Raw genomic sequence first — 16829 nt, forward strand, 5'->3', positions numbered from 1 at the left:
GCTAAATAAAGAACAGACCATGGGTGAACTGTAAGGAAAATGAACTGTATGTTACGAAAATATCTACCAGAGTGAAAAAAAGAAATGAAAGAGATGCACTGAAGTTACAAGTTTGCAATTCAGATGTTTTAGTTTTACCTGTGGTATAAAATTTAAGAGCTTTTCAGTGGCATTTTCAGCTTTTAAGGATTGTTTTCAGGCTAAACTCATTCTATTGGTAAGTTCTGCTTTCTAGTGAGGAGCAGAGTTCTAGGGCATGGTTTTGTGGCTCCTTCTGTGTGTAGAAAAAAAGAATGCCTTTGAATGTTGAATCGAGTATCGGATTAGCAAAAAAACTAAAATGTTTTTATTCTCGATGGTACCTGTGTCCTCCACTGTGTCCTGGGAAATTTATGTGTTTATCCTAGGCCTGATGATGCATTTATAAAGGTTCTTTTCTTTTCCTGGTTCATTCTTTTGCTCTTCTATGAGTGGCAACTCTGAAGACCATTTACAAAACATAATCTCTGGTGCATCCTCAGCTTCATTGTGGATGCCATTGAATTAACTCTATTTCAAGGCGAAAGCCTTTAATGGCTCATACTGTTGGAGTTCGTTCGTCCGGGTGCACTATAGCTGTCAATCAAATGATGTCATGATGTCATCATCAGAAAAATAAAAACCCTGTCTCCACTGGGAATCGAGTCTCCACCCCTTGGATCCCCGGCCGAGCGCTTTGACCAACTGCACTACGCCCAGGATCTGAAACGTTCATCATAATTCCCCTTGTCTGCTGTGAGGATGATAGTAGTGATGACAGTGATGCTGCAATTAGTGATAACGGCAATGATGACATTAGCAGTGATTATGATGGTGCATTTAGTTGATAATGATAATGAGAGAAAACATGATGCACCATGTGGACCAGCAGTGCTTAGGCTTTTGCATTTCTGCAATGTAGATTCCACAGTGCTCTCAGAATATTTTTGCTGTCGTTGCAGGCCATTTGTCTTCTCCTCAGCCTTGACTGGGGTCGTGTGGCCGAGCAGTCCTTCCTCTGTCTCGGAAAGATTGTCAACTACCTGCTTCGCCAGCCTCTGGATTCTAAGCGAGAAGGTGTGCGCGTGCGTTTTTCTGGGTTTCACACAACTTGGAGCTCAATTTCTTTGTTTATTGTTATTGCTTATTTCAAGAAGCATAAAAGATGGGCTCTAAAAAGGTTAGCTCGGGAAAAGAAAACAAAGAAACATCTGTCACAAGGACTAGTGCTCGCAGAGAAGAGGAAACTGTACGATGTGGAAAAAGAAATTATTGCAGAATGACACAATGACAGTGGTGTTTGTCTATTGCGTGGAAAAGGTAGAAAATATGATTTGACACCCATTTTCAGGCGCAGTCAAGTTGCAAGCATCAGAAACTGTCGTTAAAAGCTGTAGATATAACATAAGAAAGGAAGAGGAACAAGGAAGGATGTACTGGTATTTGTAAAACTAAAAAGGGCGCCATGACAGTTCTTTATATGTGATCAAAAATGTTCACTCTGCGCAAGTACCTTGTTACATATGTAATGAATCATAGAAACCTTAACCACTCACAGCTCCATATAAACGAAAATGCGCCTAGACTAGCCCTGGTTGCCACCCTTGTACAGCAACACATGATGTGCTAGTTAGGTATTAGATATTTAGTGGTTGTTGATGGCGCTGTCCAGGGGTCTACCTGTCACACTTCAGGAGGTCTTTATTCACCGTGACTCTGACATTTTTGTGCTGTAAACTTTTTAAAAGGCATTGCATTTCCTTGAGATTCAGGCGAAGGTCGTTTTTCTTCACTTGCTACTGGTCCTATATGCCACACCTTCAGGGGAGTTCGTGTTGTCATCGTGTGCAGGGTACTTTCTGACTTAAGGCCCATTCACACTTGTGACTAGCAGCGGTCGCGCGACCGTTTTGGCCGAAAAGCGACAGTCGCAAATAGTCGCATCGGTCGAAAAGCAACTGCCGCGGGCCGATCGGGCATTGCTCGAATTTCCACTCGCGCGACTACTAGTCGCAAACCATTTCATCAATCAGCAAGGTCCCAGAGTACTCGATCGAGCACCTTCTCAATGCAATTAAAGAATACCCCTACCTTTTCAACAAACGGCACCCGGAATTCAAAGGCAGGGAGAAGGATATGGCCTGGGAGGAGATTGGAAAGATATTCGGACCGGACTATCCGGTAAGTGCCATGAACTTTTGAGGAATGGGTTTTTCACGCAGGCGCAACACTTTATATTGACACCACGGTGATTGACATCATCTATTCGTCGTCGGTGTTCTTTTGAAAACACGAAAGTGCGGCATGCGCACGGGCTCGCCTGAAAAAGCTGAAGTGTCTGGCAAGCGGCTGCCGACGTTCGCTGTCATCGACCAGCAGCTCTCTTACCCCCAAATCGTACGGAACCAGAACAGAACGAGAAGGCGACAGTCGCAAGTGTGAACATCGGTAGTGGCGAGCTCTTCTCCTCTAAATGAGGTCGCGACTAAATCGCGCGACCTCATTTAGTCGCAAGTGTGAATAAACCTTTAGTCTTCTTACTGTCATATATTGGACAACTGCCTTTTGTAGGCCAGCTGGAGAGTGCATTGGGGAGCTTCTATGGCCCTGCCCAGCCAATACCAGATTCCGTGGTGGCGGAGTATGGCATACGCATCAGCCACCTTGCTAGGCGGTTCTTTCACCATCTCCTGAGGTACTTTTTGCTCTGTGTGTGTCATTAACCATGTCTTGCGTATTGTTTGCCTTGCGACTGTGGTTTTAAGTCTGGGAAAACGTTTATGCGAAAACTTCTGGGCCAGTTTAAAAATGGTCTTTTATAGTATAAAAGCAACAAGGAGGAAAAAAGAAAATTGAGAAGAACCTGTCAATTCTTGTTTACCTTTCTCGTTGTTTGAACCTGTTGTCAGTGGTTGTACAGTTGGCAGCAAAAAAAAAAAAAAAAGAAAAGAAAAGAAAACAAACCATACAAGAAATAAGCTATGGAAAGCGAGTACAAGGCTGAGGCTTTGGTACTCATTGAAAAATATCAGACTGTCAAAATTTCCTTCATTTTATTCTCTTAAAGCCTGCCTATTTGCTTTGTCACTAAAACAATCATCAAAATAATTTAGTTTCTTCATTGTTTTCGTGTGCTGTAAACATTTGTACTGAACATTAGTATGCTTGTAAATGAGGTTTTGTTGTTACAAGTCTGTACTTTAACATTGGAATCGAACGAGCTTTGGAGCAGAGATGCTGTTTAACTCTATTGTTCAGCAACCTACCTGAGGAGTTTTGCCGACACAGATCAGTGATTAGAGTGAATTGTGTTTTGACATATACTTATCTGTTTCGTTTGTACTTGGCTGTTGTTTTGATTAATTAATCACGAGGGAACATGAGGAAGGGCTTCACCGTCAGTTTTGCACCCAGCAGGGTGCTTTCAAGGAGGCATATTGTTCATTATGTGGTCATGCCTTTTTTGAAAGTACAGATGGCAGGCACTGTCTTCTTTGATCAAGCACGCGGCATAAAGTTGCCATTTCTTCCACTTTGACTCACAGCATCCCGCATTGTGGTCATTTGGGTCTGGTGTCCGTCTAACCTCGGCTGGGTATGGCTGCACGTCTTTCTCAGAAGCATGCCTCCCTTTCCCAGTCGGCACAAACTGTTGGCCTAATATTGGTACCGCATCAGCAATGCCCGGCCCAACATAGGACTAGTGCAATGCCAACGCACTGCCAATGTTGTGCCGATGGATTGTGCTGCCTAGGTTCTTGCTCATTTGCATGAAAGTGTGTTTGCACAAACGTAACACGAGTTTTATTTGCTTGAAATCATCTGCTTGGGAACACACCTTACATTCTACTCAGAACTGACATACAAAGGTAGCACAAATTTTCTCCTCATTGGTATTCGTGTGACCTCAATCTTCAGAAGTTGGCTTTACGATGGTCTTGGCCTGGTGAGATAAAGCATGTGCACGCACCGGCAAGAATGACTGAGGGGAGAGTGGCTATGAATGTGGAAAGAAAGTAGTGTGGAAGAAAGGAAATGCAGTGATAGGTTGCATGCATCAATGTGGTGGCAGCTTTATCCCTCGTTTTTCTGGAGGTGGCAGAAGACAACGCTGTGTTCATATGCAGCCCTTGGTCATAGTTTTCTGATTATTTTACGTTTGAATTGTAATTGTAATTTGCTTTAAAATTTTCACGAAGGCTGAAACGCCCCTTCGTCTTATATCCATAGTCGTATTATATGTTTCTGTATCATTGTTTGACTGTGGGAGGCAGTTGTACACATGTTCATCATCATCATCCTCAGCCTGACTATACCCACTGCAGGACACAAAGCTGAAAGTGTCACTTTGCTACATTAGATGGACTTACGTATTCATAGTTACTGTTCTTTTTAAATATTTCCTTTTCTGAAAATGTAGACATGTGGCATTTAATACAATTGCATTTTTTTTTTCGAAAGCAAAGTACAATAGAATATAATTTAAATCATTGTAAACTGCAGTAATATGTTTTATTCGTGGTTTCTCAAGTTTTGAGGAAGTAATTACAACTTAGCATTGTTTATTAGGAACATTATTTAATAGTAGCAATTTTTTGTGGTATGTAAATTTTGCCACTGGTAGGTGAGAAAACTACTACAGTTGTGTATTGCATTAATGGTACCAGTGCAGTTTGTTAAGATTAGCTCCACAAGGTATCATTACTACTTTTGTGGCTCCTTGCTGACAGATTCATGACAGTCGAAGTGTAGATGATTCTCATAATCTGAACTCAAAAAATAATTAATTTTTTTCAAATTATGCAGAGTGTAAATAAATTGGAGTGTTTTTGATTCACTTGATACTGACGGGATGAGTTTATCAGGCTGAATTGACTGGGTGCTTAAATGAAGCCAGTTTGAATTAACAAGATTGCAATGTATGTTTGTGCAGAGAAGAAACTTTTGAGCTTCTCGTGATGGTGGGGCATAATTCCATTGTGTTTTATGCAAATATCTGCATGATGATCATTATTGCATGTATATTGCACTTGCATGTTTTCAGTATGCTTCGCACCACTAATGCTGCGCAGCAGCATAGATGCTGGGCATGCTAAAAAGTGCGTTTACTTTTGCCTGCATATGTCCAACACCTTTGATGCAATCAATATCTTTCACTCATTGGATGAGGCATGTTGCTGGCCATATAGAGAACTGTCACCAGTGTGCTGTTTAATGTCAGTATGATGGTTTCATGGCAATTCCTCAAGCAGAATGGGTTTTCTCTAATTACCGATTGTAGCAAATGTTCTCCAAAGGCAACTGAGTGACTACACATGGAGCCCCCCAACTTCCTTGCTTAATGTTTTTTTACTATTAGCTGTCCCTCTAGAAATCCTATATTACATACTGTTATGCTTTTTGAAACACAACCAATGTTTGTTATTGTGTCAGGTATGACCGGTTGGAAAAGGCCTTTCTCCTGGCTGTCGACTTAGGATACTGGGATCTCTTCATGGTAAGATGATACCTTGCCTACTGTCGTAGTGCATTGTATAGGTATGCAAGAATGTGCATCTCTGCATTATGATGATAATGCATCTTACTCACACTCCTGTTGACACAAACAACTCATGATTCCAAAGTGCAGAATCACTCTTACCGTTAATGGTGAGGTGTTGGTAATGCTAAGACAGTTTGCATGCTTGGTTTGAGCATCAGAACATGCTTCGTATATGCATCGTCACATCTTAATGAAAAGGTGATGTGCACAGGATATCCTTTGTAGACAACCTGTGTGGACTTGTATCTTGGTCAGGAATGCTTAGATGCTTCCACATGTTTTGAGGTGCCACTGATGACACTGAAGCAAATTTCTGACCTTGAAACTAATATATCACTTCCTGAATTAATCAAACAGTGATGCTGAGCAGGTTGTGATGATAGTAAACATCAAACGTTCTGATGATAGTAAACTTGGCTCAGCGGACATTTTCAAAACACTAAAGGTTGTTGTAATTATCGGCCTTCTAACAGGAGCGAACTAAAGTTACAATAAAAATGTAGTTTACTGCTTGATAAAATGCACTAAACTGGAATTCAGAGCAGCAGGATCATGGCAGCAGAATGCTTAATGAAGAAGCAAGCTCATATATGAAATATTCAAGAGGCTCTTTATGTCCTATATTTAGTGGCAGATTTGTGTAATGGTTTAAGAAGAGGAAAAAGTAGATGTGCAAAGAAGAAAAAGTGAACGCTGCCTACTCCATGCGCCGCACCTGTAATCAAGGTCGAACGCTCACCAAACTTGACCTTAGCAGATATGAACTAGTCAAGCTTTCGTTCTAAAGGCACTCAGAGAGTGCTGCTAAGAGAAGCGCCATTTTGCAGGGATGCGGCTTGTAGTTCAGTAAATTCAACAAAGGGTAAAACTGGAGTTTGTTATATAGTAAATCTCGGTGATACGAATCTGGTTGACACGAATTTCGGGATGATACGAATTTGCGAAATTCCCCGGCTGCAGTGCATTGTGTACAATGTGAAAAATTTTGGATGTTTCGAACACTCTGCCGCACCACTGCGGATGATACGAACGCGCAAAAATGCGAACACAGCCATGAGCACTATGCACTGCCTTGCACATTGCTGACTCCGCAATCGCCAACCGCGCTATATGTAAGCATCACGAGAAGTTTACGGTGACGCGTGGTCCGCACCTTACGACGTCGTGACTGTCTGTCGGGCTCATGTCGCAAAAAGCTTTCAGCGGCGCTTGGCCTACAAACCCAGATGTCGCAACCGCAGCAGCTGGCGGCAGTGTATGCGGTGGGCACGCACGAACCGCACATCGCTGGCTCCGTGATCACAATCTGCGAGCAGTTTGCGGCGCCGTTTGGCCCACATGCCGCCATCTCCTGTTGTGCTGTATGCTCCGCGAGAAGTATGCAGGGGCGGGCGGGCGGCCCATTGCCGGCATCGCGATCGCGCGGCCATTAGTAGTAGTCAGCGGTGGACACGTACGGGCCGCGCACATCGTAGACTTCACGACCGCCAGTCACGCTGTACGCATCGCTAGCAGTGTATGCGCCACGAGAAGTCCGCGGAGGCACGTGGCTCGTTCGTCGCCGACGTCGCGATCGCCTGTCACTCTGTGTGCGCCACGAATGGCTAACTGTGACCGCATGACCGTAATAAGCCTATTCAGACATAAACAGATTTGTTGCCTTTCCCATGCTTCTGAATACCTATTTTCTTTCGTTCTGATGGTACGAATGATCGGATGATACGAATTTTTCCGCGACCCCGTGAGATTCGTATCACCGAGGTTCTACTGTATTACACAACTTTCCTATACTTTTACGCTGGATTTTTACGGGGATAATCTGTGTATTCATTATAGCCAATAATTCGATGTATCTATGTTCTAAAATATCCTGTCTCAACTGTATGCTATTTGCGGTATTACGCAGAAATGGTGAGACTTCTACTACTTTACAGTTTCCATGGTGCACATATTGTGCTTGTTCTATACCTGAAGATGCCCCTGCATTGTTTCAACTCTGTCTTTCTATCTCTCAGGATTTGCACAACATTGCCAAGAAGAAAGGTGAAGCGGGTCTTGTGGATGTGGCCCTGCGACGAGCCAATGCCTTGAAACCAAACCGAGTGCTGTCAGATTGTGGTGCGTGCTGTGGGATGGGCTTCCTTTTGTTTTTGTTCACTAGTATTTTATTGTGAAGCCTTAGGAGACCTTTCCTGCTTTCCTCTGGTGAGGTCTGTTTGGATGTATGCATGGTTGGGCTCACTAGTTAATAGATTTAGACAAACAGTGCAGATATATATGGACTACCTTGGATGGAGCAGAGACAGCCTGTTTCTTCCTTTGTTCCCCCTTAGTGTGTGCTGCCTTTTCTCATTCGCTCAATATAAGTTATGTCTTGAGTTTGTTTGGATCTGTGGCAACAAAAGCGTGAGGCTAGTCTGTTATTTTAACCTGTGAAGACCGACGCTCGTAACTGGCTGTTAGGGGAGTGCTTTATTTAAACTTTTAAAAATAGTAGATGTTTTAGGTTCAGCTGTTATGAATTTGGCCCACGAAGACTGAAGCAGAAACAGTTCCAAGACCGGCTGTTATGTAATGCATGCAGTTTTACTAAAGTTTTGTACTTGCCAGGTGCCTTTACTTATTGCATAAAAGCATATGGTAGTGTCATGGCTGTGAGTGGCTTGTGCATCACATGAATATGTGACCTTTTTGAATTCAGATGATTAAGGCCTTGCTTTGCACTTTTCGATGCAATCTTTTATATAACCTATCTATAGATCATGTAATAGAAACGCTGCTATCTCGCTGTATGAATTGAACTGTTATTTCAGCATTTGTGGCAAATCTTCTCACCAAAATAATAGTTGCATGAGGAGCTTTTTCTTGTGTTGCAGATGGTATGAGTGGTCTGAATGGTTCTGCACTTGGTGAACGTTGGTTGAAGCAGTAAGAAGACTTATCTTTAGAGCAGCTGCTGATCGTACCTTTCTCTCACCTGTTACAGATTCAAATGACTTTGATTCATCGAGCGAACTGACTGACGACTGTTGCTCAAGTGACGACGGTGCTCGGTGTCACTCAGCTGCAGCTGCAGCTGCGATGCCCACATCAGGGCCAACGGGCAGCTCCGAAGTGGGCTGCTTCAGATTGGTAAGCGCATGTTTGATGGGAGAACTACCAGATTCCGCTCTTCTTTTTTTTGCAGCACTTATCGTAATGGCATGCACCTGATTGCAGCCCGGGGCAGCAGCATTTTGACGGAGCGTGCACTGAAATATTGAAATTTTGGTGCATGTTCAAGGAAGGTTCAAGGGCAGCACAATCAGTTTTTTTCTTATCAGAATCTGATTTTTAGGTTTTTCATGGCTTTATTGAAACTCGTTTTGCAGTGAATGACATATTTGATAGCGAAAAATTCGGAGCTGTATATAAAACATATCTTTTGGCACTGCTATGATGGTGCGGTGATGATGATGCATCAGCAGTGCTTGGGACTCTGTGATCTGTGATGAGAACTCTATGGTAGTTTGGTCTAGCCTCAGGGGTCAGCGTACAAAAAAGTGCCCGACACCATTGCAGCTTGCCTTGTTGTGCAAGCAGCCTGTGGCAGGGACAGCTATATTATTTTTGTTTGCCTATCTGTGTAACTTCTGTTTTTAGTGGAAGTAGCCTCATAACAATTAAACTGCAGTAACAGTAATCAATGAGAGAAAGTTAGGTGTTTGAAATTTAAACCGGAGCCCTATTCATATGGCGTGGTTAAAAAACATACGGTGTTTCTTTTGTGACATTAAAATTCATTGTTCATTGACTTTTTTTTTCGACAAAACTTTTCTCTCCAGCCACCACAAGGCCAATCAGCAAATCTGCGAACACCTGTGCCGGGTGGTTCCATAAACAGTGGTGCCAGTACCAGCAGCTACCAGTGGCCTCCTCCGCGAGCAGTACCTGTCATGCCAGCCACGGAAGAAGACCTTATCGACCTGAGTGATGACTACGAGTGCACGTCGGAAGGTGTACGGGTTACAGTGCCCATCGTCAATCCGTTGGTCCCACAGACGTTGGCATCGGCTACGATGCAGCAATCCGTGATTCGGCCCATTCCAAGGATACAGCCGGCGGATCCAAGAAGAGCGCCGGTGGATCTGAATTCCGTTGGAGCTGAAGCCTACAAGTGGGTAGTGTCCGCAGTGGCGGCATTTTTTACAGCGATGTATCGGCGCGGGAAGCATCGCAGGATGTGTAGTCTAATGACGAGAGCGAAAGTTTAGTCATTTTTATTTGGGTGATATTCTAGTGCAATGTGCCCGGCTGTTATGATGGGCCATGGTTTATTGTTTATTGTTGGTTGATGCCTCAACTATCACCTGAGCTGTTGTGATCAACCAGAATGTGAGTGCTAGTCTTATTGCAGTCTAGTACTAGTCTGTGTTGCAGTTACGTACAAGCATCAGGTCGAATCTGCCCTCATAACTGCTTGACAGAAAAAGACGTGTGCACTTGAGAGTTTAAGTGACTGCTCATTAGAGTTACGGTTGTGTTTTTGTCAGTTTAACAGCATGCTTTCAGTGCATTGTCAGGCTCTTTACGACCTGCACAATTTCTATCATTTGCAAAACATATTTACAACCTTTTGCAACTTTTTCCAGCAGTCTGCTCATCAGTTTTTAATTGTTTGACATATCTGCAACTGCTGACTACTAGTCGTGTTGCAAGCACAAGTTTAGTTATATGCTAATGTAGTACTAACCCTTTCTTTGCCTCTTAATGCAAAATACACAACGTTAAGGGTTACGAAGGGCAGCTGTGCTCATCACTTCGGTGTACCAAAAGTTGCCGCCTGCTGATGTACGAGATGTTTCACCTTGGGCTTTCTGCAGTTTTCAAAGATAAGGTTCTTGAAAATGGAGAGGCGTCCATGTGCTGTGCGATGTCAGTACATGTTAAAGATCCCTAGGTGGTTGAAATTACTCCGTAGCTGTCCACTACGACCCCCCTTTCTCTCTCCACTTTCACTCCCACCTTCCTCCCTTCTCTTATAGTGGGGTTCAGGTGTCCACAGAAACAAGTGTGACAGATACCGCATCTTCCTTTCCTGTGAACCAGTTATTATTATTATTATCATTATTTTTGAAGACCACTTTCTTCGGTATAGCATTTGAAAGCCAGCACTAAAGTTGCAGGGAGATTGTGAAGTTTTAGCGCTTTCTCAATTTTGCTGTCTAGATTTGGCTACATTCACTTAACGAGAGTGTTTGATTATGTGATCGAACCTGTGAAAATTAGCTCTGCCGGAACCAGAAACTGCTGCATAAGAATTTATGAGGGTCATCTTTGGAAGCGAGCTTTACACATGCTTCTCTCATTCGTCTGTACACTTATTCACATTTCTTTCGTTATTTGTTCTGAAATTTCGTTTGCTCTTTTCTCTTGCTTTCTTCTTACTGTGTTTAGTACTTGCATATTAATCGGTATGTCACATAGTTCGACCCCAACATTGGGACGCGCAAAAGAAAAAAAAAACCAGTTGGTTGGAATATTGTATCAGTCAACTGGTGGAAGCTGAGATGTCCACATGCAAATAAAATGATTGGGGCAGTGGACGACATTGTACAGCTGTGGCTACGCTGGGAGAAACTGAGCACCAGAGAAATATTCCCCTTGTTGCTTTCACCAATATCTGGCGAGTATTTTTGGTGGCATTGAATTATATGTGTTGTCCCTCAATTTCACGATGCCATCACGCGTAACATGATGCTTGGCTTTGCTACCGAGAATGGTTGCCATTTCAACACTTGATTTGCAGTGCGGTTGAGCAACTGAGGGGCAAGTTTTCATTTTTATGAGTATTCCTTTCTAAAGCATGCAATCACCACAATGATGGCATCATGGGGCTCTATTCTTAATTTTCTTGGGATCATCTCAGGATCTTTTGCATGATTGATCTGAAAACGAGGGCACATGTAAACAAAAGGTTGCACAGTAACGATGACAACAACCACTGCCGTAATTCCTTAGGGTCGGAAGATGACTAGAATGCAAGACTAGAATCAAGACTTGCCACTTTTATGTCACGGGCACCATTCTCCCTTCTTTTTCTTTTTTTTTTGATTTTATGGCCAAGCTGTACCTCACTGTGGCTGTGATTCACATATTGAGCGACCCTTGGAAGGCACAGTTAAAAAAAGAAATGCTCGACTTATATGCAGGTAAATGCACTACTGTGGTCAGTCTGTCAAAATTTTCTGCTGTTGTCGGATGTCCCTAAATCGGGGCATTTCTTCTTTTTTCTTTGTGTGTTTTACTTGCTGTGCTTGGTCTGTCAGTGCATGGACTTTCACTTGCTTCAACATTTCCTCTGTCCTTTTGCGAATAAACTATGATCTCTGTTTTCTGCTGCATGTGCTGTGTCCTTTCTGTCTTTCTTTCTCTTCTTTTCTTTCTATATTTGCTCATCAACTAAGATTTGTGGAACGGTCAAGGGCTGGAAGGTAGGCACTTGACATGTTTTAATAGGGGTGTGGAAATACTTGAAATTTCGTACATGGATTGAATATGTTTGTCATTCAATTCATATTCAGAAAACTGATACTACAGTGGTAAGATGCCTGACTACTGTGCCAGAGTATTCAGGTTCGATTCCGGCCGTCAGCAGCTGCGTTTCGATGGAGGCGAAACAAAGAGGTGTCTGTGTGCTGTGTTAAAGATCTCCAGGTGGTCGAAATTACTCCGGAGCCCTTCACTATGGCACCCCTTTCTCTGTTTGTGCTTTCACTCCTACCTTCCTCCCTTCCCTTGGTGTGGTTCAGGTGTCCACAGAACAAGTGTGACAAATACTGCGTCTTTTCTTTCCTGTGAACCACTTATTATTATTATTATTATTATTATTATTATTATTATTATTATTATTATTATTATTATTATTATTATTCAGAATTTTCTGAATATTAGAATACGCTGAAACTGAAAATTTTAAAATTCACTGCAGCTTCACCGCACTGCTCGACTGCATGTGCTCTGTGGTGAAGCATCCTCAAAACAAAAGGGGGCTGGCTTGTGAAGAGGGACTTTCCCGTTAGTGAGGAGGGCCTTCCCAGCAGTGCGCGCAAAGCAAAGCTTTTGCTGAAACCAGCAAAAAAAAAAAAAGAACATTGTTCTTACTTGGGTTTCACCTCAAATGCAGGCAACCACACGCAGGTGTACATCAGATACAATCACTGTAATGCATATCCTTTTTTCAGACCCATTCAATAATTCGAGCTTTTGGTTAATTTGGACACTTTTTCTGATTCCTTGAAGGCCATTGGCAAGAGTCTACTATATTCAGCAATGATATGATGGCTCCACCTGGTTAGACTGCTGTATAGTGCGAGAGGTAATGTGTTTGGTGCGCACATCGCATTTATGTTTAATCACTTTGCTCTTTGACCATTTGCGTTTGCCGTAGGCCTGGTGTGTGCCCAAAATCATTGCAGCTAGGTTTGTAAGGCTCACTGCTAAGACAAGAGTAAATAGGAAGAAGTGTCGTTTTGATATACACACTACCGCTCCGACACACGCTCACATTTTCTGGATTTGGAATTTAGAACAGAAAGCTGGGCAAGTTTGTCCGGTTCCGTTACAGAACTGTGAAAAAAACAAAACAATGAAAGTGTAAACAACAAACGTAGACATCGCTTTTGATGTTTGTGCCTTTATTTTTAATGCATTTTGGCTCGTCCATTATAACAAAAAAATATCTGACAGTGGCGTGTGAGGCCTTGCTGAAAAAGAGGCGAAGTGAAAAGAGAGAAATCTCCCTTTCCACTTTAGAGGGAGAGGAGGGAGCTGTAAGGTGGTGGGAGAGGGCAGGAGGCAGACATTGACAAGAGGGAACCGACAATCACCTGTCAGTCAGTGAGTAGGGAGAATGGAGTGACACAGCCTGTCACATGGTGACTGATGGATTGGACCACTCACTTGTAGTGCGGTCCAAATGTGTCGGCGACAATGGCTGCTCTGTATGCGGAAATACTAATTCCAACGCATACTCGTGCGGTTAATGCAACAGAACTAGCAACTGTAATGACACTGTTTTAAATATCACTGTTTTAAACTGTTTTAAATGCCAGCCATCATTTAACCCTTTCACACGGTCTTGCTGAATGAGGCCTTAGGATTGTGACGTAGTGAAAACATTTCTATCAAAGCTTGGCTTTTTTGGCGTTTTGAAGGGACAGTGATGGCAAATTGAAGTTGGCATATATGGGTTAATTATCACACTTAATGTTATTAGTGGTAATTCAATTGGAAAAAGAACTTTTATGAGCTTGAAAAACAAGAAAATTGATATGGAAATGTCACCGCCACAAGCCGTTTTCAAGACCGAACTGTGATGCTGTCAGGTGCTTTTTTGTTCTTTTAGGCTAGACTGCGCAACTTGGCTATGGTTGAATGTGAGTGGAGAGAAAAAGAAAAAAAAAAGATGAAGCTTTAGTGATAATGGTGGTTGAAACATTTTCTGGGTCCCATAAAAAAGTTTTTCCATTTCCAATAGCAGCCCTTGATTCGGGACGTCTGCTTTTCACAAAGCCTAGCCCGGTAAACCAGCTTGTGCTGATCACCCAGGCCGAGTCAGACACCATGGCTTCCCTTTAGGCAGCTGTGGCTATGGGGACAGGTTTGGACTACCGGGTTGAGCTGGTATGGTATGGGGAAAGGTATTCATTATGGTGTGGTCATATGTTAGGGTAGAGTGTAGAGTGTAGTTTGACACTATTTCTCACCAGTAAATATGTTTTCTGAACAGTAAAATGCCATCAAATCTATGAAAGGCCTTGCTGTGACATTTTGCTGGAAAAAAGAATCAACAGAGTTGCATTCAGTGTCCCTTTAAATGCTTCAAATTGACCCATGTCTGCGATTGTCATATGTACCAAAACATGTGATCCTCTTTCTCTCTATCCACTTTCACTCCCACCTTCCTCCTTTCCCTTACGGTGCGGTTCAGGTGTCCACAGCTACAAGTGTGACAGATACTGCGCCTTTCCTTTCCTGTAAACCAATTATTATTATTATTATTCCTCACTTGTTTTACAAATAGCTCCCACAGAGCCGTGCCGCAGTCGCCATCGGGAAGTGTGCCTGTGACTGCAGCTAACCCATCTTCATATGATGGTATGTACACACTATGCATTGAATGTGCATGTCATAATACTTTGGGCTGTCGTTGATTAACAGATCTGTAAGGTACGATTCACACATGCCAACTTCTAGTTTATTTGAAGCGAGACTTCAGCATCTCCACCCTCAAGTGTGATTAAATGCCTTAATTCAAGCATTGCACAATTTCAACAGACTTTTGATCTCTTTAAATTCAAATTATCGAAATGGCTGTTCTACTGCTCTCGCTGAAAACTTTATGAATGCTCTACATGCAAGGCCCCTATATATTCGGATACAGCTCAAGAATGCAGCTGCAAATGCCCCAAAGGAGGCTCCGCAGACAGTGGAATTGACCGATTGTCATGACATCCGAAGCATTATGGTGTGTAATTCGCATCATGACAATTGTAGTCTGAAATACGTATTTATTCAAGAACGCATAAAGTAGGTGTGATAAAATTAAATTTTTTTTCCTAATATTGCCTTCTGTTTACTTTTGACAGCACCTGTACCTGTACCATTAGGAAAATTGCCCATTGCAGGAGCACGATAAACACAAACACGATAACGATACACGGAGTTCGATAAACGGCAATAACATTGCTGTACTTTTGCATGGGATTTTCAAAGGGATATTCAGGCAGTTCGACATAAGCAATAATTAATTATATCGAGGTTGGACTGTAGTGACAGAAGGAAATGAATTTGACTGCGAAGTGGGAAACGATATTTTGTCAACTTTGATGTCATCTCCCTTTTCTGACACTCATGTACAATCTTTTCAGGAGATGGGTCCGCTGAAGAGTTGTTGGTAAGTGCTTTTACTGTTGCTGCTAACGATTTGAAGTTAGCTTAGAATGTGTGTCAAAGCTTGACACAGGAATGTTTGTGTTGCATGAAAATTGTATCAAATTCACCCAGCTTTGAGTCGGTAAAATCAAAATCTAACCCATTGCATTCAACATATTCAATTTAAAGGGAGCAGAGAGTGCATAAAATACTTTTTCTTTTGTCATTAATGAGCAGCTTTGGGATGATGCAGACTCACCGTGCCAGGTCATGGCATGTTGCATGTATTGCTATAATGTAGTGCTATATGCGGTAATATTCTAGTGCACGAAATCCACAGAGGTGGTATTTGTGAGTACCCATCAGCTCTGGAAGCTTTACATGGAGCCTATAGTTTACAAATAATTTTTAAAGTGCTCTTAGCGATCGTTCGCAACCAATTTTGGCGACACATGCCTGTACTCAAACCTCCCCAATGACGTCACTGGGGCTTGCTGGGCGCACCCGCACATTGGACGCTCTCAAGTGACGCGGCACGGTGGGGCGCCATCACTACTTGTTCTCGGCCTTTTTTTTTTTTTTTCGTACCAGGGGGTGTTTTTCGACCGCCCTAATGTTCGGTGCTAATAAAGATAGCTTCAAGAGTTTTCCGTTGCGGAGAGAATTGACGGTATATTTATTACTCATTGGTGTTTTATAATTTTAGCAAATAGCTTTTCATCTATAAATAAAATTGTGCCCACAGAAAACCGGCAACTTTTTTCAGTGGTGCACTTGCATGTAGCAGCGTTTTTTTTTTTTATTCTTGTTTGATATTGTGTCGCAGCTGCGGCACTTTCTTTTTAGCTGCTAAATGCTGCAAATACATTTCTCAAATCACCGAGCTTATGCAGCGCATCTTTCAACGTAATCATGTTGACATTTTATGATAATATGGTTTTACACGGGGCTTCTAGTGCCATAGTTGGCTATGGAAACAATTGCACCATCCTATGTACTTGCTTGCTTGTTTCTGGTGAATACTAGAAGGTAATAAAAGCAGCGCGAAAACGAAGACCTGACCACACAGCACAGGCGCTGATATTAGCCCGACTCGTTTTTTGTGACTATAAATTCTTCCTGTTCGTAAATAAACATCAGTTGCTGGTTAGCGCCTGTGTTGTGTGGTCGCGTCTTTGTTTTTGCGTTGTTTTTATTAGCTTCTATCATGCACCAACTGGCCCGCCAAAATGCTCTTGGCGAATACTGTTCACTTCCAGCCATTGTGGTGCTTTGCACAATTCTGTATGAATGTCTGTGTGGCTAAGTGCAGCCCTATACTTTGTTTCAAGCGTCAAGGTTGAAGCTAAATCTC

At 42.5% G+C, this 16829-nt stretch overlaps 1 protein-coding gene across 1 annotated transcript in view; it reads left to right on the plus strand.

Moving 5' to 3' along the window:
* Positions 1 to 16829, plus strand: part of frtz (WD repeat-containing and planar cell polarity effector protein fritz) — a 36450-nt gene that overhangs the window by 16944 nt on the left and 2677 nt on the right. Inside the window, exons 19-26 of the mRNA XM_084583925.1 lie at positions 981 to 1095; positions 2590 to 2713; positions 5452 to 5515; positions 7576 to 7678; positions 8547 to 8692; positions 9385 to 9716; positions 14625 to 14698; positions 15472 to 15497. Of these exons, the coding sequence (XP_084440051.1) occupies positions 981 to 1095; positions 2590 to 2713; positions 5452 to 5515; positions 7576 to 7678; positions 8547 to 8692; positions 9385 to 9716; positions 14625 to 14698; positions 15472 to 15497 (984 nt within the window). The remainder of the gene's footprint in view (positions 1 to 980; positions 1096 to 2589; positions 2714 to 5451; positions 5516 to 7575; positions 7679 to 8546; positions 8693 to 9384; positions 9717 to 14624; positions 14699 to 15471; positions 15498 to 16829) is intronic.

This window comes from Amblyomma maculatum, chromosome 11 (genome assembly GCF_055883805.1).
Source record: "Amblyomma maculatum isolate TAMU_Amacu chromosome 11, ASM5588380v1, whole genome shotgun sequence".
Taxonomy (NCBI): domain Eukaryota; kingdom Metazoa; phylum Arthropoda; class Arachnida; order Ixodida; family Ixodidae; genus Amblyomma; species Amblyomma maculatum.